The sequence below is a fragment of the Pomacea canaliculata genome, linkage group LG6 (genome assembly GCF_003073045.1).
Source record: "Pomacea canaliculata isolate SZHN2017 linkage group LG6, ASM307304v1, whole genome shotgun sequence".
Taxonomy (NCBI): Eukaryota; Metazoa; Mollusca; class Gastropoda; order Architaenioglossa; family Ampullariidae; genus Pomacea; species Pomacea canaliculata.
In genome coordinates this window covers 30,126,847-30,148,438 of record NC_037595.1, presented here as the reverse complement: position 1 = coordinate 30,148,438, position 21,592 = coordinate 30,126,847, and the positions used below count along the sequence as shown (strand labels likewise).

The 21,592-nt window shown below is 36.6% G+C and overlaps 2 protein-coding genes across 2 annotated transcripts; both read right to left on the bottom strand.

Moving 5' to 3' along the window:
- Nucleotides 1-202: 202 nt before the first annotated feature.
- LOC112566709 lies at nucleotides 203-8,613 on the bottom strand. Its single transcript, XM_025243039.1, has 6 exons — nucleotides 7,471-8,613; nucleotides 6,699-6,841; nucleotides 5,775-6,042; nucleotides 3,469-3,651; nucleotides 2,444-2,701; nucleotides 203-856 (listed from the first exon to the last, which is right to left on the bottom strand). Exons 1-5 carry the CDS (start codon nucleotides 7,481-7,483, stop codon nucleotides 2,514-2,516), a joined length of 795 nt encoding a protein of 264 aa, XP_025098824.1. The 5' UTR covers nucleotides 7,484-8,613; the 3' UTR covers nucleotides 203-856; nucleotides 2,444-2,513.
- Nucleotides 8,614-8,747: 134 nt separating this feature from the next.
- Nucleotides 8,748-17,763, bottom strand: LOC112566708 (ATP-dependent RNA helicase HAS1-like). The gene is made up of 13 exons (XM_025243038.1): nucleotides 17,629-17,763; nucleotides 17,115-17,174; nucleotides 16,361-16,423; nucleotides 15,867-15,983; nucleotides 15,242-15,401; nucleotides 14,368-14,668; nucleotides 13,890-14,004; nucleotides 13,190-13,329; nucleotides 11,825-11,986; nucleotides 11,529-11,681; nucleotides 10,558-10,728; nucleotides 9,906-10,083; nucleotides 8,748-9,453 (listed from the first exon to the last, which is right to left on the bottom strand). Exons 1-13 carry the CDS (start codon nucleotides 17,702-17,704, stop codon nucleotides 9,338-9,340), a joined length of 1,812 nt encoding a protein of 603 aa, XP_025098823.1. The 5' UTR covers nucleotides 17,705-17,763; the 3' UTR covers nucleotides 8,748-9,337.
- Between the last annotated feature and the right edge of the window lie 3,829 nt (nucleotides 17,764-21,592).

Below are 21,592 nucleotides of genomic sequence, written 5' to 3'. Positions count from 1 at the left end.
CTATCAAATCCTTTAAATGTGCATTAAAAACACATTTGTTCCATAAGCATTACTCTTTACACCAATCAACGTAGCTGTCAATGGTTTTGATTACAGTCAATTGACTAGTCCACCTTTCTCCACAGATTAATGACACTCTCCATCTTTATCGTGCCTTCCCTTATTACTATTTTGTCTTCTGTTTGTCTTTTATTATTTGTCTGCATATAGTTGTTTCTCCTTTCATTCTGTTCATGTCTACTATTTGTCTTCAGTGCTGAGAACATGCTCCTTCATGAGCATGATTATGTGCTACACAAATCACATCTTTATTATTATTAATAAGGAGCAGCAAACACAACAATGCAAATATAACACAGAACAAATCATTTCTTGCATTTATTATATACATACACACATGCATGTATGCACATGCACACACAAATGCACTTCAACACACAAAAACATGTCAGCATGAAAATAAATGTTCATATGCAATCACAAGAATGCACAGACACATTAAGAACCATATGGGTTTATCCTTCCTTTTTTTTCACAGATATTACTAAGAAAATGCCTTATACTTAACTGACATTGCTATTATTGCTAAGTATGACCAGATGTTCTACTTAAAATGGAGAGAAAAGTAAGCAGGTGACAAATAATTTCTATTTTTTCTAAACATTTGAAATGAATGCTCATTCCATAGTTATTAACACATTTTGTGCTCATAGCAAACTTCTCTTTGGCAGTGTTCACATACTATAATGCAGTGTACAGCACTGCAAAGATGCTTCATGTTTGAAATCTTAAAAGTCCGAGAGAAATAAGGTGGTCCACCTTTGCCCGGAACAAGTCATCTCCTTCACGAATCATCCTGCAGAATTAATAATAATAGTAATAATTGCAAAATTTGTAAAGCACATACACTCCTAGGGAGTGTGCTCTTAGTGCATGAGAACAAGAACAAAACATGGACAGCATACATTGACAGGAAACAAACAAACAACATGAACTATAAAAAGAATAAACAACAGTACTAACAAAGAATAAAATCAAATGCGGAAAATGCAAATAGGAACCAAATAACAAGAACAAGAGCTGACGGTAACATATTACAAAAGGAAGAGTGTGAAAAAGGACTAGCATTCTGGGGAAAGGTTGTTAGCGGTAATGTTTACAGAAGAGGAGCATTTTCAGTTCACATTTAGAGGATTCAATAGTGGGTAGGTGGCAGATGTGGAAAGGGAGAAAGTTCCATTTCTTCACTGCACAATAACTAAGAATCCTGTGGCCATATGTTGTTGTTCTGGTGACAGGAAAGTAAGAAGATGATCATCAGATGAGGAGTGGAGTTGTCTAGCTGGAATGTAAGGGAAGAGCAGTTTAGAGAAATAATCAGGGCAGGTGCCAGCAAAGAAATTAAAATACAGCGCGACCAGTCTGTACTCGATACAAGAACAATGGGAGCCAGTGCAGAAAACAAAGGAGAGAAGTGGTGTGGTCCCTTTTCCTAGCTCTAAGCACCAGATGTGCAGCAGAGTTCTGTACATTCTGGAAATTGTGAAGAAGGTATGCATGACAACCAGCAAGCAAGGCATTTTAGTAATCAATTAAAGCCTGAATAGAACAAACTCACAGACAAGAGTGTTGGTAGCACTCGTAGACAGGATGTGAAGGATGGTGCTGATATTGCGTAGCTCATATTAGACTAACAGACAGCTGTAACTTATTTAGCAAGACCGAGTCATGTCAATAGCAACAATGAATCCCAGGTTCCTGACTGATAATGCAAGGGTGATGTTGGATTCGCCCACCTTGAGGTGACTTTGTGGACAAACAAGCGAAGGATGAATTTCTTCTTCTCAAACATAAAAGGGCTTCAATCTTGTCATCATTTACTTTAAGTTTGTTACCATCCAGTCTTTCATGTCATTAATACAGGATTCTATGGTGCTGGTAGCAAAGTGAGACTCAGCTGGTGGAGCGAAGCAGAACAGTTGTGTCTCATCATCATATGATTGATGAGAAACCTTGTGAGACTGGATGCAAGATGAAAGTGTATACAGAATGAACAGAACTGGGCTGAGTACTGAGCCTTTAATTGAGGGACGTCACAAGAAAGAGGAGCAGGGTGATATGTTTGACCATCAACGAACACAGTCTGTTTCTATGTGATAGCAGGAAGTCAAATATCTACGCATTCACAAAGAAGGCTTGTGGGTATTGGATCTAACTGGCAAGTTGCTGGCCTGGCTTTCAGAATAATTGCCTTTATATCAGCATCATAGACTGGTCAAAATTTGGTCAGAGAGCATCTCAGAAGAATATCACAAGGAATAAAAGTTCAGAATTATAATACTATAAACAGAGCATTCATTTTAAAAAGACCTTCTATAAAAAGATAGCTACAATTATCAAGTACAGTGCACATGAGATATGTGATAAACAGCTTAAAACAAACCTTTGAGCTTCTTCAGGGTTGCTGCGTAAACTCTGAAAGAGTTTTTGAACACTTGGGTCTGATAAAATTTCTACATTGACTGGATCAGACAAAATCTTCTGCACATCTGGATCCTCTGGAAGCTGCTCCATTTTTTGTGACCTTGCAGGAGATGGTGCTTCATCTTTAAGGCATGAGACAATGGTTCCGTTTTTACAGATTGCAGAGTTGTACCTCCAGCCATGTCTTGTTTTTCTCCCAATTCCATAAAATGTTGCCCTTTAATACAATGAATCAGTCCATTTTCAGTAAGAATAAACTTAACCCTACATCCAGTAACAACAATAAAAGAATACACCATCAAAAAAATTACTGCAAATGAATAATTTCACAAAAGGGATAGACAAAAAGTAAGAAAAGGAGACCAGCTACTACTGAACGCATTCACAAAAGATATGATCTTAAGGTCAGCCTTGAAAGCTTTAAAGATGATCCCTGTGGGAAACTAAATAAGGCAATTGGCCAAATGCTGTCGCCAAAGAAGAAAAAGGGGTGGCACCCAAATCTGTTTAATCTAATGTGAGACACATACAAGAGATTTTCAAAACAATTTTACTAAAGGCTTTAAAACTTAGCTGTGAACAGTAAACAGATAGTACACCTGTTAGTTAATTTGACATAAAATCTTAAATATTACACAATGTATGGTGAAAAGAAAGCTGTTCCTATTAATGATCTCTGAGCTGATTTTTGTCATTCTGAAAGTATTCATTAATTTTCCCAAAGCTCAGATTAAATGTTTGTTATTCTTATTAAAATACTAATCTGATGCAACAAGCATGGTTTACGTAGATATTGACTATGTGCTTCTGCCAAATTTGATGCAAAAGAACGCAACCAGTTGCTCTAAAACATACTAAACAGAAACACGATAGCTTTTTAAAATCCTGTTCTATAATTAAATATGTCCAAATTATATATAAGTTTGAAACTTATGAGTCTGGTAATATCTTCAAATATGCAATGATATAAAAGTAAAAATTTACCAAGAATTCCAGAAAACTCCTTCAGAAGACTCCACACCTCTGTATTGCTTTGATATTTAGTAATAGCAGCTTGGGGATTTTTCTGGAAATCTGTGATGGCCTGCATAAAGTGGGGATCACTTAAACGCTTCGACAACAGTTCATTTTTCTGAACTTTTTCCAGCAGATCTTCTGTCACCCAATCTGTACAATCAAAAAGAGCATGAGGATGTGAGATTATTAATGTACTAGAAGGTGCAATACTTTTTTTTCTTATGATTGAGCAAAACTCAGTTCATCATATTTCTCCATATCTGGGTAAATACCAATTTTCTGTTCTTAACTACAAACATCACCATGCACATACAGAGATCAACAAAAGGTTTGTCTAACAATGTGTCCTATCCTCAGAAATATGAAAACGTTTGGAAGTGAATATGTCAGTCTTATTCTGCAACAAAATTAATGATCTTTATTGGGAAGATGTTGTGAAACACTATTAAAAATAAAGAAGTTGCTTTCAAAACCTCTGAGAACTTTGTGTGTGGATGCATATATACAACACAGAGCATAACTAGAGATAAAAGAGAGAATTATCTCAAGGATTGGATGAATGCAAATGTCCTTCAAGTCAAAAGCCTTGTGACTTAGGGCAGCTTATCTCTTTCCAAAGAAAATATCCCAGAGTGAAGGGAACAGGATTTTTTTTTTAACTATGGGAATGATTGCCATCAGATAGTATGAAAATAAGGTAAATGATGTTCACTGATTGGAAATGTACAGTACTCAATATTATTATTATCTAATTTTATATTATTTTATAGAAAACCAAGCTGTTATTAATCTTATGTGTTTGTACCATACATAAAGCACAATTTGATTACACCTGTTAGATATAAAAGTAAGATAAAAAATATACTCAAGAAACTAAGTGGCTATGCATGCACACTAAATGATATTGGCTAAGCTGTTCTTCCTCTACATATGCTCTTTCAAACTCAGGACAGCAGCTGAATAAGCAGTTCATTTTTTAAAATCATATACCTGCCCTATTATGGTGCTAGTTTTAAAAAAATGAGCAGAGGTGTACTTTTCATTTTCTTAATTAATTATTTAATTTTATTCATTTCATTTTAAACTAGCATCTGCAAGGGTGCGTATATCAATAAAAGATGCAATATATAATAGATATAATAGATATATAAAATAACAATATATGGAATTTGTATAACCCCAGTCTTATGGACAGGCTCATGGCGCTTTACCAAAAGAAAAATCAATAAAAATAAAAAAAAGACAGACATATGGACATATTATGCAATACTGGTGTCTAGAGAATGCTAAATAAACCCAGTGGGGAGGGGGCGGGGATTGGTGTTTTACGCCGTGCCAGCAACTAAGGCTATATTACGGCAAGGCAGCCAGCCCTGTAAACAAATGCCACGTGCAGAGAAAGAACAGCGTGCCCGAGACGAGAAATGAACTCTGGGCAGCCAACCTTCACTGTATTGGTGACAGGCGCTAACCGTTACGCCACCGTACCGCTAAATAAACCCAGTCTCGCTGAGACTAACAGCAGATCGCTTCACAAGAGGCTTAGTGTTGGTCTTAACAGAGAGACAGCAATCCACCTATACACGTCTTTGATGTGTATCATGAAGGTCTCAGTCATAAAGATAGGAACATTAACATTTCATGACATCATGATTTTGACATCTTTCGGCGCATTTAGACGTTTGTAAGCATCTATCTTGAAAACAGAAGAGTATCCACATAGATTTGGGGAAATAGTATCTTACATTAGACTTTACCCAATCATAAGACAACACTTTTTTTCAAATAAAAGTTTACCAAGACATCAAAAAGCGCAAATGGGGCTGGATAGGACACACCCTGCACAAACCAGCTGACACCATTACCAGGCAGGCACTTGACTGGAACCCTCAGGGGAAGAGGAGAGTTGGGAGACCAAAGAAAATTGGAAAGAACAGTAGAGAGCAAGGCAAAAGGCGTCAGAACTGCATGGGCCCAAGTGAGGGGGGCTGTCCAAAACTGGGTTCTCTGGCAAGGTGTTGTTGTGCCCTATGCTCCTCGAGGAGTAACAAAGAATAAACTAAACTAAATAAGAATAAAACTACTTTGAAACTTTTGACTGTAGCATGCATGAAATGCCTAAGATCAACCTATTTTTTTTATTGCAGTAAAATCTAGCATTACTAAATATTTTGTAGGTGCAAGATGATGAAATTAACATTGACAGTGCTTTACAATTTTTTAAAAAACCTTTTCTACCATTTGGTTTTCAAAAAGTACAATCTTGACCTTACCTTTATTTCTAAAAACACTTTGACCAGATTCCATAGCTTCCTGGACTTCTGCAAATTTTAGATCTGAATCCTTTCTCTCTGTTCTGGGCTTAAGAAATGGAATTGAATCTTCTGGACTACATTTATCACCATTTTGTTCTTTCACAACATCTGTGTTTTTGGTTTTGGGTGTTGGTTTTGACTGTCCAAACAAAAATCCTTTTTTCATCCCACCAAATCTGGTATTTTGTTCACATTGTTTGCTGCTGTGGAAATGGACTGATGAAATCTGTAACATTTAAGGTGATAATCTTTTGAATATTTTAATCTTTTAATATTTGAATAAAATGTTTCGTTTAAGTATCTCTTACAATTCCAAATGCCTTTAACACTTTATTGATAAATTTTCAATGAAGTATATCATATGCTTTTCAAAATCAAGATATAATAGTAAACATGTTACGTTATTTACGTTTAAGACAACATTTAAGAGTGTTTTTAACAGCAAGATTTTCCAGTATTTTCTTGGTTTATCTCCTTTTGGTATACATTAATAATTCCTTCTTTGCAAGAATGGGAGACTTATCTTTATTAAAACCCTTTATTTATAGCTCTTACTACAAAATTTTCCTTTTTTTTTTTTCCGGAGAAAAATTTTAAGTTCTGCAGGAAATTCATCTGTCTCTGGGCTTTTATTTATTTTTCATGGTTTCAAATTAATTTCTCCTTCATGTTTCTCAGCATCATGTATATTGAGATATGGTATTTCATTCACTAAATCAGTGGCTTCACTGCTTTATGCCTCATAAAATAACCCACAATGCTTTCAAATCCAGCATGATTAAGATGTGTTTATAATTCTTCTTTTACACTCCCATGCTGGTGCCACATGTTTGATTATTTATAACTCTTCTCATAGCAACAATAAAAACAAGACATTCTTACAGATTCTGGTTGAGAAAGTGAATGGGCTGTTGAAGTGTGACTGGATATCTTCCTGCATCCTTCTGGCCAATGACTCTCTGTCTTTTTCTGCAGGCTTTGAATTTGATTTAGCAACTCTGTCATGTCCTCCAGAGGAGGAATTTCTATAAAACATGCAAGATGTTAGCTAATTATACCGAAGCACTAAATTAAGAAGGCAAAATATATCAGTCTGTATGGCTTCATTAAATTAACAAAATAAAATCAGATAAGATAAGACTTTATTCATCCCAGACGGCAATTAGATGCAGCTCTATATGGAAGCACAACAGCAATACTACAACATATTTATATTCACTCCATCAAATAGACTTTCATACACTCATGGCTCAGGCTTACACATGATCTGCAGTCATTCGCACACAGTATAGCGCTCAAAAGTCACACAGCAAAGCCGATGAAGGACAACACCAGTTTATAGTCTCTTTTGTATAATATCAGAAAATATATCTTTAACGAGCTAAGTATAAGCTGTACAATGCAGACAAATATAACATTAAACATTTTTTTTTAATTCAATAGTTTTTTGGTAAATTCCACAGTCTTAAGATTAATTAATAAAAAAGCAAGCTCAACGGTACCAGCACGTGGGCTCAATAAATATTAAACTATTGGTACCCACTGTTAGCAAGGACTAACTTTGTAATGTTCTTAAAATTTCATTTATATGATTTTTCCCTGCAAAACACTTGAAAAGAACGACTCCTATAGACAAAAATGATATCGAGCGTACCATCTTCCGCCATTTTAATGCTTTTCCTTAGCAACCCTGTAAAATAATCTCGTTCCCCGGTATCAAGATTTTACATTTTCTTAAAAAAATCTTCATAAACTTTTAGATGCAAACGATCATTTAGGACATTTATAATAACACATTTCATATAACACTTCAGCTCTTTTTAATTTTGGGAGTTCGTACACATCGTCATTGCACGGACGAGTATAGGTGGATTGCTGTCTGTCTACCAAGACCAATGCTTAGCCTCGTGCGAAGTAGTCCGCTGTTAGTCTCGGCGAGCCGTAACAAGGAATGTGAATAAACCGGAATCTGTCATCTAGACTAATGCCTCGTATCGCTTTTGTCCCTTACCCAGATCTTATATATTTTAAAACTGTAACTTTTGATGCTTTGACATTTTACACTGTAAAAACTTTTGTTCCACTCAGCTTCACAGCTGATTTCTCCCAGCTGTGATTTTATTGTCAACTTTTGATCGATGACTTTATTTGTGCCAAGCTTATTTATGTGCAATGAACAGTGTAGGAAAATTGTGGAGCACATGTATTCATAGTTTGTTCACAAAGTTGGTAGTTCATGTTAGGCGACAGGGGTGGAGAGCATCTTTTCAAGGAGAAAAGAATTGTGGAGACACCAAACAACTCAGTCCCTTACTCTTTCTCTCCTTCCTTTGCTCTCACATAAGATATTCTCCCTGATTGGAACTACATAACATTTCTTGAATTGTGAAAATAAACATGCTTCAGGGCAAGTTATATCAGCCATCCCTTGACTGGTATCATCTGATCAGCAGTGATGCTGGTTCATTGGTCTTGATCATCGTCAGGTGTGTGGACTTCTCATTCCATCTAGGACCTGCCCATGACACTCAAGTTGAAAACATTGTCGATCGCTGTTTTTAACAGTCCTGTTCCAATTTTAACAGACATGCCCACTCATACACCAAGAAAATATAGACACATTATGCACTCCTATGGTTAGGACAGTAGTGAAGATGCTGTTCTGAAAATATGCATCTTCAGTTTAGACTGGTAAGAAAATCAGTGAGGAAAGCTGGTAGATAAACCAAGTTGATGAAGCTCAAGAGGAGAACGACCTTTGACCATACATCTTTGTCTTAGCGGGAGTCAGAGAAGCTGAGTGTCAGAAGAATGAAACATCGTCATTAATTTTATTGTGGAACTTTTAAAGCCTTTCCATTTTAAATAGATATGGTTTTTAGGCATTGTTTCCTCCAGATCACACTGACACATATAACATATTCACAAGCAGCAGATTTAATTATTTTATTTTCAGTGGTTATTTCTTCTTCATCACTACCTTTTTTCCTCAAGGTGATAAATCTCACAATGGTTTAGGGTGATCTCTAAACAACAAACTCTTTTTACTCAGATCTCAATGGCACAAATTTGATTTCTACTTACAATTCCTTAGCTAATCATGCCCTGGTAAACGTGTGACAATGCAAGTTTGTGGCATAATCATTACAATATTTTTTCCCAACCCAAGCTTTATTAGCAACATAATGTCTAGGAATGAAGACTTTTTATGTTAGATACGAAGATTAAAAAAAAAAAAGCTGATGGAGGCATACATGTGTGCATGTTCATGCATGCTGTCTTGCTTACACAAGAATTTTCAGTTTGAACAATATGCACACTTTTTATTTGCTGTTATATGGCTGTGACAATCCACCTATAGTTATGTTCTTTGTGTCTGCACTTATAATAAAGAAATCTCATTATTCACTTGAATGCAGCAAGACAAGACACCGATTTTTAAACAGTAAAACTGGAGGTGCACTTTTCAGGAAAGAATTTTTTTTTTTTTCAGCCGGGCTTTTTCAGTTCACAAAATTGTCTTATCTTGAAAATTTCTTGCCAATCTTCTGATGGAAAATTTTTGCTTTCTTAAGATGATTTGGTCGTTGGTACCCAGCAGCATGCCTTTTTTGGGAGGACCTGGAGCTATTAACATCTAAATGGTAGTTAAGGTTCATCTCTGAAACCATTTCAAATAAATACAAACAACCTGAATGAGAGTGAATTAAGGCTGAATTTTAACAAAATCAAAACAAAGACTTGCACAGTTAACAAGCATAGAACTTCTTTCATCATGGCATAATTACTGTGAGTCTTCATTAGACATGCCAATAGTCTCTACTTTTCATTGTAGCACTCCCCCCCAACCCTTATCACACACATCTAAATAAAAGGTTTGTAAAGAGATGGCAGCAGACCAGTGCCTCTAGCACAGCTCAGACAAGGCTGCATCTTGGGTTAAATTAAGCTGACAGGATAAAAGGGTATGAAGGAGAAAAACTAACTAGAACATCTTACATATGTAGCACAAAGTTTGGGTCACCTTTAAGTGACATAAAATAATATGTTTCTTTATTTTAATAACTTTTATGCATAGTGAAAGGATACTGATGTCTACAAAAGGTGGGACTGTAAAGCCAAATGATTTTGCCACCTTTTGAAGATCTAAATTTTCAACATTGTAGACACTCTTCAGTGAGTGACTAGCATATGCTCGGATGTAAGCCTTGTAAGCCTCCTTGGCACTCTTGTCAAGAAAGTAGTTTTTGGAGATAAGTTTCTCCAGCTGCAACACATTCATAAATATCATCACATGGCAAAGTGTCAAATCCTGCCTTTTAATACGCATGGAGTTTTCATTTCGCATTTAATAATAACATATGATTTCTATAGTGTGTAATCATAACAATGAAGGAGATTGCTCTGAGCTCTTCAGACAAGTAGGAGGCATGGACAGAAGGAGAAACAAACATGCAGGCAAATAATAAAAGACAACCAAAGAGGACACAAAGAGGAATCAGGGAACAAATCAAACATCTAAAAAATTACTAAAGGTTATACAATATGTGTGTTTGCAGCAATCTGGAAAAACAAGAGTTTTCATTAGGTAGAATGAAGAAACCTTTAACACATTAAGGTTTATTTTTACTTTTTTATTGGAAGAGGGTGGAGGGGAAGGGTGGAGAGAGGTAGTTTTTATTCAAGACACATAGATTCTTCCTTAAAAAAAAAAAAAAAAAGAAAAAAAAATCAAACTCACCTGATCTTGGATGTTGGCAATTCTGGACCAGGAAAACTCATATTCACTTAATTCTACTTTATTCTTTTTTAGATGAAGCAAGAAAGCAAGTTCCTCAGGCTGAAGCACCAGTAAAGCATGACCGCTACCTCCCTCTCCTCTTGCTGTGCGTCCCACCCTGTGGATGTATTCCTGCACATGCCCCCACATATTTTTCATCCAATTTGACCTATTACCAAATTTTGCAATTAAAAAAATAAGAAAAAATGATTTTCCTTCTGCTATGTCAAAGCTCTGGTTCAAGCACTAGAAATTTAAGTGGATCTTTTACTTATGTACATTGTCTGAGAGAAAGAAGATTTTTAACATTTATGTCCACCAGCAACTACTGAGTCCCCACTGCCCACACCTGCCTGCCATGTTCAATAATTTTTACTGCAAAACTAAGTAAGCAAAAAGAGTGAAAGTCCAGTCATTTAGCTAGCTGAAAGACATTTAAAATAGTAACATCCATTAACACAGGAACAAGACAGATCTTATTTTTTCTGGATGTGCCTTTCTTTTTAAAAACCAATGATAGCAACACTAATACACACACGAAGACAGCTATCAATTTTTAAATATCATTTTCAAGCCTTATACTTGTTGCTCTTTATCATCCTGTGCTATGCTTCTTCATTTCTATGTGATGTATAATCATCATCATTTTGTACTTTAGCTTCTGCACTTGTTTTCCTCACACACAACTTTTTCACCTTCTTTGTTGAGGATGTGAACCTTTAGGAATTCAGGTAGCTGAGAAGAGAGGGATAAGTGGGGCAGTTGAAATAAAAGCAGCTTTATCTAGTTTCTAGTTCATTGTTCATTGCACAGAAGTTGAAACCTAACTTCTCATATCTGTTGACTTTTCTTGAGATAATCCAGAAAAAAAGCAGTAATGACTGCTAAAACAGAAGGAAAAAAGTCAACCAAGACTCCATTAATATATTCACCTTGGGGTCATCAGGTGGGTCATACTGCACAATCCAATCCACTTCTGGAATATCAAGACCTCTAGCAGCAACATCAGTGCACAGAAGAATACCTTCTTTTGCATTGCAGAACTTGAAAAATGTTTCCGTTCTTTTTGCTTGCTTTTGTTTACCCTGTGGAGCACCAAAACTTATAAACAACCTGTGACTGCACAAGAAGACATGGTGAGCACGCACTATAGAAATGAAATAATTTTATGACAATTATGTTATACAAAGAACGTTATTAATAATTAATTGAAAATGAAGATGCTTACATGAATACACATGACAGGAAGATCAATGTAGTTGAGGAGCTCATTGTGGTATTTGACAGAAAGACATGAGCTGAAGAAGACCATCACTTTTTTTGTTCTGTTTTTCTTGAGGAAAGTGAACAGCACTAGAAATCTTTTGTCAGCTGGGCAAACAATGTAGCCCTGTTCCGAACAAAAATATCAAAAATTCAGAATTAAGACAGGAAGATTTCAAATGCAAAGCATTAAAAACTAAAACATATTCATGAAATTGTAATATCCCTTCTATAACCCAAACACCAATGAAGTGTGCAGTGGACAGTCTTAACAGCTTTTGGCTTGGTGTTAGCATCCATTCAGCTTTCTTATATGGTCAAGTGAAAAAAAGTTGAAGTAATATGTAATTCTAAAGTTCTATATACATATTTGTTCAGTGATACATAACACAAGCATGAAATTTTGATTTGTTCCCTAACCCTTAAACCAAAAATATACAAAACGAAAGCAGCTATATTTTTCAAGCCCAAATCTGTATAATCAACATTTTTTTTTTTTTTTTTTTTTAGGCCTTCGCCCCTCCTGGGGCATAGGCCATCAACGACAGTCTTAACTGTTGTCGATGTTTTGGTAGCAAGGATTTGTTTTACGGAGTGGGGGTGCTGGCCCCACTCCCAACCCTCCTCCTTTTTCAGCCGGGCTTGGGACCGTCCTTGGCGTGGGGGCAGCCAGCTCTGTAAACAGATGTCACGTGCAGAGAAAGAACAGCATGCCCGAGACGAGAAATGAACTCAGGACAGCCAACCTTCACTGTATTGGTGACAGGCGCTAACAGCGCTAACCGTTGCGCCACCGGGCTGCGCATAATCATCATGCAGCATGGAATTTTCCAATGGCACTGTGTTCACTTTATCAAAAGTGCCCACCAGCAGAAAGCAAGTGAATGTCTAGGATTTTGCTTTCAGCAAACAGAATAAACAAGACTTAAAAATACAAACAAAATGAAAAACACAAGGAAATCTAGCTTTATGTATCTTTTTAAAAAGCTTAATGGACAAAACATAAAAGTCTGAAAACATGGCTAATATATTTGTTTAAAAAAAAACAGGAAAAAAATGAGATCATAAACACAACACTAAGACAGGCTTTGACTGATTGAAATCAACATGCAAAGTGATGTTTTCCCTATTGTTTCACTCCAAGGCATCACGAGTACGATGGTCATGTGCCAAACAAGTGTAGTGCACTGAAACAGAATTTTCTGAAATTATTGGTGAAGGATTGAAATATTCGAAAACAGAGCAGTTGAGGTTCCACTGTACTTGGAAAGAAAGAATCTTAGCTTAAAAAAACAAAACAAAAAACACCATGTAGTATGAATAACTATACCTGTTCCAAGCCTTCAACTGTCGCTTGATCTTTAGCATCATCCACACCAACATACAGGGGTTCTTTTTTCAAGGAAACTCTGGCCAAGTCCTCAGTTTTTCGAGTGGGTGTTGCCGAAAATAACATGGTTTGTCGTCTCTCTAGGAAAAAATTAAATCCACTTTATCTACATGTATGTTCAGGATTGGGTGTTAAGGCCCAACACCGGCCATAAAATTGTGAAAAATTTTACATTTTAGCCATTTTGAGATTACATCATATTGTGAAAGTTCAAAGTCTGTTGCAGATCTCAGTAGTAATCAGGACTTGATGTGAACGTTTACAAATTTGAGTGAACTTGCAATGCCAGTTATTTATATGTCTGGAATGTAAGGAAACAGAGCTTTACATCATTTGCACAAATAACAAAGGTCGTTTGGGGGTTCGATTGTCTTACTCAAACCAAATGTAACAAACAGAATGTGTGAAGACAATTATGTATAACATTCCTAACAAATAGAATGAAAAATACTATCTAGTTAAGTTTGTAGCCAAACTACAAAAGTGGTTAAATAACTGAGAATGATAAAAACTAGAATTTGCAAAAGACTGAGACTTTAACGTTCCAAAACTGTCTGCCTTTTTGAATTGCTACTTTTTTAACAAAGTTATTCAAGCTTTCACCCGCTGAATAAAAAAGACTCAAAAGTACAGTACTTACTTGGCAAGAGCTTTACAATCTGTTTCATCTCTTCTTCAAATCCTAGATCAAGGATCCTGTCCGCTTCATCAATGATTAGGCATTGAAGATTTTTATACATAAAACCTTCTGTATTCTGTTTTAAAAAAACACAAACAAAATTTAGCAAACATAATAAATATGCCTGTACATTTAGCTTTATGTGTGCACTTTAAGCAATTTTCTGAAATTAACTGAACATCTTCAACTCATTTTTGACATATAAAATTATAAGAAAAGATATGTTCTACTTAAAGTTTTAAAAAATCTTTTCCTTTCATCCAGTGAAATATTCTTAAAAATATTTTGTCAAGGACCATTATCACATTAAAAATAAAAAAAAAACAAAAAAAAAAACCACCAGTCCAAGAATGCCATGAAAGAGCAAGACCGTGACAAACTATAATACCGATATCAGCAAACTCCAAACATGTAGTACACTGGTAGCAGTACAATTTACCTGTAGGTGATCAAGCAGTCGTCCTGGTGTGGCAACAAGAATATTTATGCCTTTCTTTAGTTTTTTAGCTTCTTCTTGTCGATTGGTTCCACCAATAACCAGACCATATGTATGGTGATGATATTTAAGAAGTTCCTTTAGAACTCCAAAGGTCTGCATTGCCAGTTCTCTAGTAGGGGATACGACTATACAACCTGTTCCATTACGTGGCATGAACTTCAGTTTAAACACAAGCTCTATGGCTGGAATGAGAAATGCCAGAGTCTTTCCACTTCCTGTTTTGGCTGCACCCATAAGATCCCTTAAACAAATAGAAGCATATGTTATTATTTTTGCTTCAAATAGCATGATAAATGTCCTAAAAAATTAGTTTTAAATTTTCAAAAAGTCATCTGAAATGGCTTAAACTTAAGAGTCATGACTAGTTGTGGCATTACTTTTGCATAAACAGAAACACCACACATAAACTCAGAAAATATAGATTAAACAAAGATTTAAGCTTCCATACAGCCATTAAAATATGTGCAAGTCCCTATTAAATAATATGGTAGATACTTGATTTTTTTGGTTGAAAATGCCAGTTTTCGTTAAGAACTGCAAATCAGCAGATAGTCCCCACATTATTTTAAAATATACCCTATAAAAACTAATCTTTAACTATTCAAAATTAAGATTTGGTATGCAAAAACACATCACAAATTATTTAATTAGCTGGTCTTTTCAGAATATGGCAGTTCTAAAAAGACAACGATTTGACTTATAACATCTGCTTTGTAACAGATTTTTCTAACTTTTATTTAAGTTTGTAGATTTCAAATGCTTTAAGCAATAGTGATAATAAGAAAGATAAAAAACAAAAAGGCAGTTAACAAACCTTCCTTCTAGCAAATGGGGAATGGCTTTTGCCTGAATTTCAGTCATATGAGTAAAACCCATGTCTACCACTGCTTTTGAAGTTTGCTCTGAGATATAGTCCTTCAGAGTGTTGAATGATGAATCAAAGGCAACAGCTACAGTGAGTTTGGAAGCAGTTGCTAGAAATAAAATGTTTACAAGGTCATTTGTGGCACCAATATGCAACACAGTGTCAATATTCATGCTTTATGCATTCCTGTGTACACAATGTTAAAAGATCACAGAGCTGGATGTTTCTGTGCATTTGCTCACTGTCATTTTCTAGTCCCAGGCTAGTCCATCATGTTTTTCCATCCACCAAAACAATCTCTCTTTCCTTCAGGTGCAATATGCATTTACTCACAAGCATATACTTAGTGTAAAAAGATCAAAATATATGCAGCAAGGTTAGCTTTATTATGTGTTCTGTAAAACTTCTAAAACTTCATGTGAGTGAATGTGTATTAGAATTAGATGATACTGAATTTGTAAAGACTACTCATATGTACTATAAAAATGTCGTACACATGCATCATTTAGAAATGCTATGTCTATCTACATATGCATCCACACTGACATAACACACAAAAGACCTATAAGCTTACAATTTCCTTTATCACTTGAATCTCCATCTTCCTCTTCATCTTTAGTGTCGGCCTTTTTGAAAGGAACTTCAAGTTCATCTTTTTCTGTTACCTCAGTGTTTATCTTTTCTTCTACTTCTGAAATAAAAAATAGTAGTAAATATTTTTTAGTAGTTGCCTATATTATGTTATCAAACTGTTTTTAATATCTGATTTCAAAACAAGTAAAATATTATTCTACGAGAAAACATGGTAGTTGTAGTATAAGTATAAGCATTGAGTATAGATTTCTTTATTAAAATATGCTGCCTTTCAACTGAGTCTTGCTCTGATAATATGTAACAATAACACGATAAACACACATACAGCTTATAGAAAGTTAATTTTGCCGTCCACATGTATAAATGACACTTCCAGAACATTAGCAATACCAGAAAATTAAATTTTCTGAGCATTATCCATACAAATAGCAAAAAATTTACTTGTTAAATGAGGATTAAAATGTTAATGCTCACCTGCTTCAGAATTTTCCATGCATGGAGCTTCCACTTTACGTTTCTTTGCTTGAACCTTATCATCTGCATTAGGAAATATTTCAAGAGAAATAAAGATCATAACAGTATCAAATATCTCTAGGTAATCAGTTTATAGATCTGCCTTTGGGAAACTCAGGCAGCAAACTGCTATTTTATACATAAATATAATTTGACTAAATATAAATTTTTGCGTGCCATTAAAAATATAAGTTTGCCGAAGTTTTGTTTTTATAAGTTCCAGAACTTTTAAATAATGTTTCTTAAGTAGGTCACTGATTCTTTTGCCCCAAGACCATATCACCACACCCCCTGAGTCAAATCATTCCAGCCATGACTCTATTACCCCAAGTAAGACTGCGTCATTTTAACACAGAAATATCCCTGGCCCAAAAGACAAACTGATCACCGATGAAAAAAGTAGCTATTAAAGGCAAATATTACCAACAAAGCTATGCATTGTTTGAACACTACATACAATGTGCAAGCTCAGCAGCTGATTTAAAACGGAGCCATGTGAAACAATTTCTTCATCATTTATTCTATAGTTTGGAGAGGTATTAAATGTATTTTGGTGGCTTCTATTTCTGTTACCATGTTTCTGTTTAACTGTTAAATATATTTGGTCTGTGTATGAAGTTGTATACCAACATCATTTTCATCTGGTATGGACTCCTCTATAAAGAAAGTTGACCAATTGTATTCAAAACGTAGTGAAAAATAATGTGTCACTCACCATCGTTTATTGCCAACCTTTTCTTTATTTTTATTTTCAGTTTTTTCAGTTGTTTCCTCTCTGTAAAAAAAAATAAAAAAAACAGATTTGGGTTACATATACACATCACAGTTTTCCCAACCGACAGTACACATTTGTTTCAAACAAATTTCAAAGTATGGTCTCACCGCCTGAGACGTGCGGTTTTTTAAAAGACTTTCAAACTGGGTGAGGGTCTCTTAACATAATGTGCCTGCCGTGATAAAGTTCGCGACAACTCCCATAATTTATCGTTTTTTCTCAAAGATCTTTTTAATCTATATTTTCATAGAGTGCTTTTCTCTCTCTAAAATGACTAATACAGTACGTAGTGCCCAGAAAAGAGGAGGGACTGCCTAGGAAATGTCTCAGAAACCGAAACACGTGCGTTTGTGTACTATGTTGCCGAGATGTTTCGCCTAGTTAGATTATTTCACAGAAGCTACATAAAAATTTTAAATCTTGTCAGTTATACGAAGATCATTTTTAAACACACCTTCTTCTGTTGTCACTTCTGTCAATAGCTGTTTGATTTGCTTCAGCTTTTTGCGATCGTCAGCTTGTGCATCCATCCTCGCCAGTGGGTTGCCTCTGCCGGAAGTACGCAGGCACTTATCTCCCTTGCCGACACCATGGTGGATGGCGACGCTGTGTGCACTGTCGATTAACGCTGTTTCTTTGGCATGATTATCTAAATAAGAAAGAGAGGTGGTGTAAGAGAATCTCATTTTCATGCGGAGGAATTAAGCCTTTGTCCATTGTTTTCACTTCGAATGGTTCTAATCCTCCCTTACATTTTATCACCTGGGGAAGTAAAGTCTGATCGCGGAATTGCAATAAAATCCGTTGTCTGATTATTTAATTTCGTTGTACAGTACAATGTACAATGTGTGTGCATGCGCGTGTCTGGTTTTAACACAAGCGAATTAATTGGCTCCTGCGTCCGAAGCAAGAACAAAGAAAGCAGCCGATATCATCAATTTTATTCAAAGGGATAAACAAAATCCATCTTGTCTATATATATAGATGTATCAAACACATATATCAGCTACCTATTCATCTACACATATTGAATTAATCATACGTTTAGGCCGATCTTTCTTTACACAACAGAGTATTGAGCTGTTTCCAAGCTCACAAAATTCCAGTGATGATTGTGGCGGTTTGACACCGATCGCTCCCATATTAACCTATAGTCACTTCCCTAATTCCCAGAGAACTATAATATAATTACCCTAAGTCCTTTAACTTCACCACGAACTAATATCATGACTTCACCCCAACCCCACTCTCACCTTCACCCTCACCTCGCTACATTTTGACAGTGATAGTCAACTATTGCTTACTCAGAGAGATGCCGTGTTGAGACAGTCACACCGGCCGACCATGTCTTTGATGAACTAGTTTAAGGGTGTCAAACACATGGCCCGTCATTAAATTTTACCTGGCCCGCGAAAAAAATTTAATTTAACGCTAGTCCTAGGTATTGGTGCGCCATCTGTCGGGGAACAAAGGAAGATGATCGACCTAAGCACGTGCTGGGACTTTTCTAAATACATTTACTTAATGTTAATTTGATTAATGAAGATCGAGAACATTACACTGTGTAGTGGAGGGATTTTTGTAATTTCAAACCAATCAAATTTTAAATTAAAGCTAGCCATTAAAATGGCCAAGAGAAAGGTTGATTTTGAAAACAGTCTTTTAATGAAGGAGAGTTTGTGAAGAGTTGCATGATGAAAGTGTGTTAAGTCCTGTGTCCAAACAAAAAGCAAATGTTTGCAAATGTAAGCCTCAGCAGAAACACGGTTGCTGATCGGATCGAAAAAAGCAAAGACTTTGTTGCAGTCGATGAAAGTACTAACACGACTGACACCGTACAACTCGCCATCTTCATCCGTGGAGTCGACTCCACTTTGAATAGCCCAGAAGAAATACTAGACATAAAATCCATGCATGGGACAACGACAGGAAAGGACATTTTGACAACGTATGTCAAAGTATCACTGACATGAACCTGCCCTGGGGCAAACTTGTTGCACTTACAACAGGTGGAGCGCCAGCGATGTGCGGTCTAAAGAGTAGACTAGTTGGAAGGATGCGGTCAAATATCAAAGAAAATTGTTGCATTTCAGGTGGACCTTTCAAAACATTATCAAAGAGACTGGTATAAACTTAACATCAAAATTTATTTGTATGTTATATGGCTAATTGCTGTTTATTCGTTTGTGCTCAGCCCATTGAGATCACATCCACACAACTTGTTTTACAAATCTAATTATTATTATTTAAGGAAGAGAAAGACAGAGAGATAAGTGAATGAAACAATGGGAGTCTAGAACAGCCAAGACCATCAATCAAAGACAGCCTGTATTTTGGAATGACAACATACCTTACACGCTTTTCATCTTGCAGGGATACTAACAAGTGTGCTCACATACAAAAATAAACAAAACAATAAAAAATAAACTAAGCAAAACAAGTGCTAGTTACAAGATGATTACAAGAAGAATAATGTTGTGTCAGGGAAAAACCTTATTTCCCGTGTAAGCATAGTTTGCAAGTGTGTGCGAGTGTGTGTACCGCGTGAGAATAAAAGAAAAAAAGGGTGTAACAAATAGAATGCAGGAGCATAACATAACTGATGACACGTGACACTCGTGGCGACAGCTCACCACCAGGTTTTTCGCTCAGTGAACAGTGTGTGACATTCCCAACGCAGCCGCCGAGACGCTTGGTCCTACCTGTACAGGTGTGAATACAGACAGGGGAATCTGTGCACTTAGTTCCTTGCCCAGTCAAGGTAAACAAATATGTTTTTATATTGTCCTGAATTCTAAATTCTGATTTCACGGCAAACGTGTTGTTAAATTGTTTCATGAGAAAAATCTTAACGTTCAATAAGAAATCACGTGATGAGTTTAACTCAGGGAGACTAATAGTAGCAGTGAATGGTAGTCTCATTAGTAATTAAGTTACAGGAACTAATGTGGTGATGAGTTTAACACAAGGGAGACTAATAGTAGCAGTGAATGGTGGAGTCTCATTAATCATTAAGTTACAGGAACTAATGTGGAGGAGCAGTTAAGGAAGACCCGCTGAAACGGAGCCCTAACTACAGGAGGGCCTGAGAAACTTCTTCCTACACCGGACCCACCCAGGGAGGCGGGGAAGGGGGGAATTGGTGTTTTACGCCGTGCCAGCAACTGAGGCTATATTACGGCAAGGCAGCCAGCCCTGTAAACAGATGTCACGTGCAGAGAAAGAACAGCGTGCCCGAGACGAGACATGAACTCTGGGCAGCCAACCTTCACTGTATTGGTGACAGGCGCTAACCGTTGCGCCACTCTGACCCACCCAAGGGTGACTGTCAACCGATGGAGGGCTGGGTAGCTCAAACCGATCCGGGTAGACCTGGAGTTTCTTCCCTTGTCGGTCGCCGAGGAATCGAGAATCCTGTCAACGTTTCCACTAATGTCCAAGCCAAAGAGTCTGGAAGTGTCTACCAACATTGGTGTTTCCATGGCAATATGTGCAGTGTGTCAGCGCACCTGCCTATCAGTGATTGTGTGGGGAAGAACATTCCTTGAGCTGAGATTTGTGAGAGCAGCGTACATCAAGAGACCACGGACTGACGGGTATGGTAAGTGTTTACTTTCTCTAATTTTTCAGTGTAGTCATTAGTCACCGGACATAGTTCCATGATGTCATCCCAATCTTGGGATTAGCAAGTAGACAGACACGAGAACAAGTTTAAGGAACTTTACATTCTTAGCGTGGAACTCAGAAGTGCGAGAGGGTATAGTTAGTTAGCATTGAGTTTTCTCTGTGCGAGTTGTCTAAGTACAATTATTTGGTGTTTATACTATGTGTTCATGCAGAGTGTTTATGTTATTGTGACCTGACCACAACCAGTTTAAAAAAGATAACAGATAAGAAGAAAAGAACAGAAATTTAGACAGCAGGCGCTTCAGTAATTGCTTTGGCCATGTAGGTGAAAGAATGGTGTAAAATTATTTAATATGTGTATAAGTGATGATAATGGAAAGAGTTGTTGTGGTTATTGCAATAGTGATTAAGTTCAATACGAATATTATCCGGGAAGTGTGTTATTTCCCTTGGTCACATGGTTGGCGACTGTGCCGGAGCGTGTGACCGCGCCACCGAAAAAAAAAGTAGTGACGAGTGTTCACCTCACGGTCTGGCTGTCTGGAGTGTGTGTGTGTGCCGGCTGCGGAGATCCGGGTGGAATGTGTGCCTTAGTGTGTTTGGGAAGTGTGTAAGTGAACCTGTACTCCTTGTGGATTGAGTGGGAGCGTTCCTGACTCAGTGATATGTCTGACTTTTTTCGTTCGTCTACGTGACACTGGTGGACAGTAACAGTAAGTGTTTTTAAACTTACTATACATTATCAGGGAGATCATTTGTATTCTGGACCGAGCTCCAGGGCGGCACTCCGT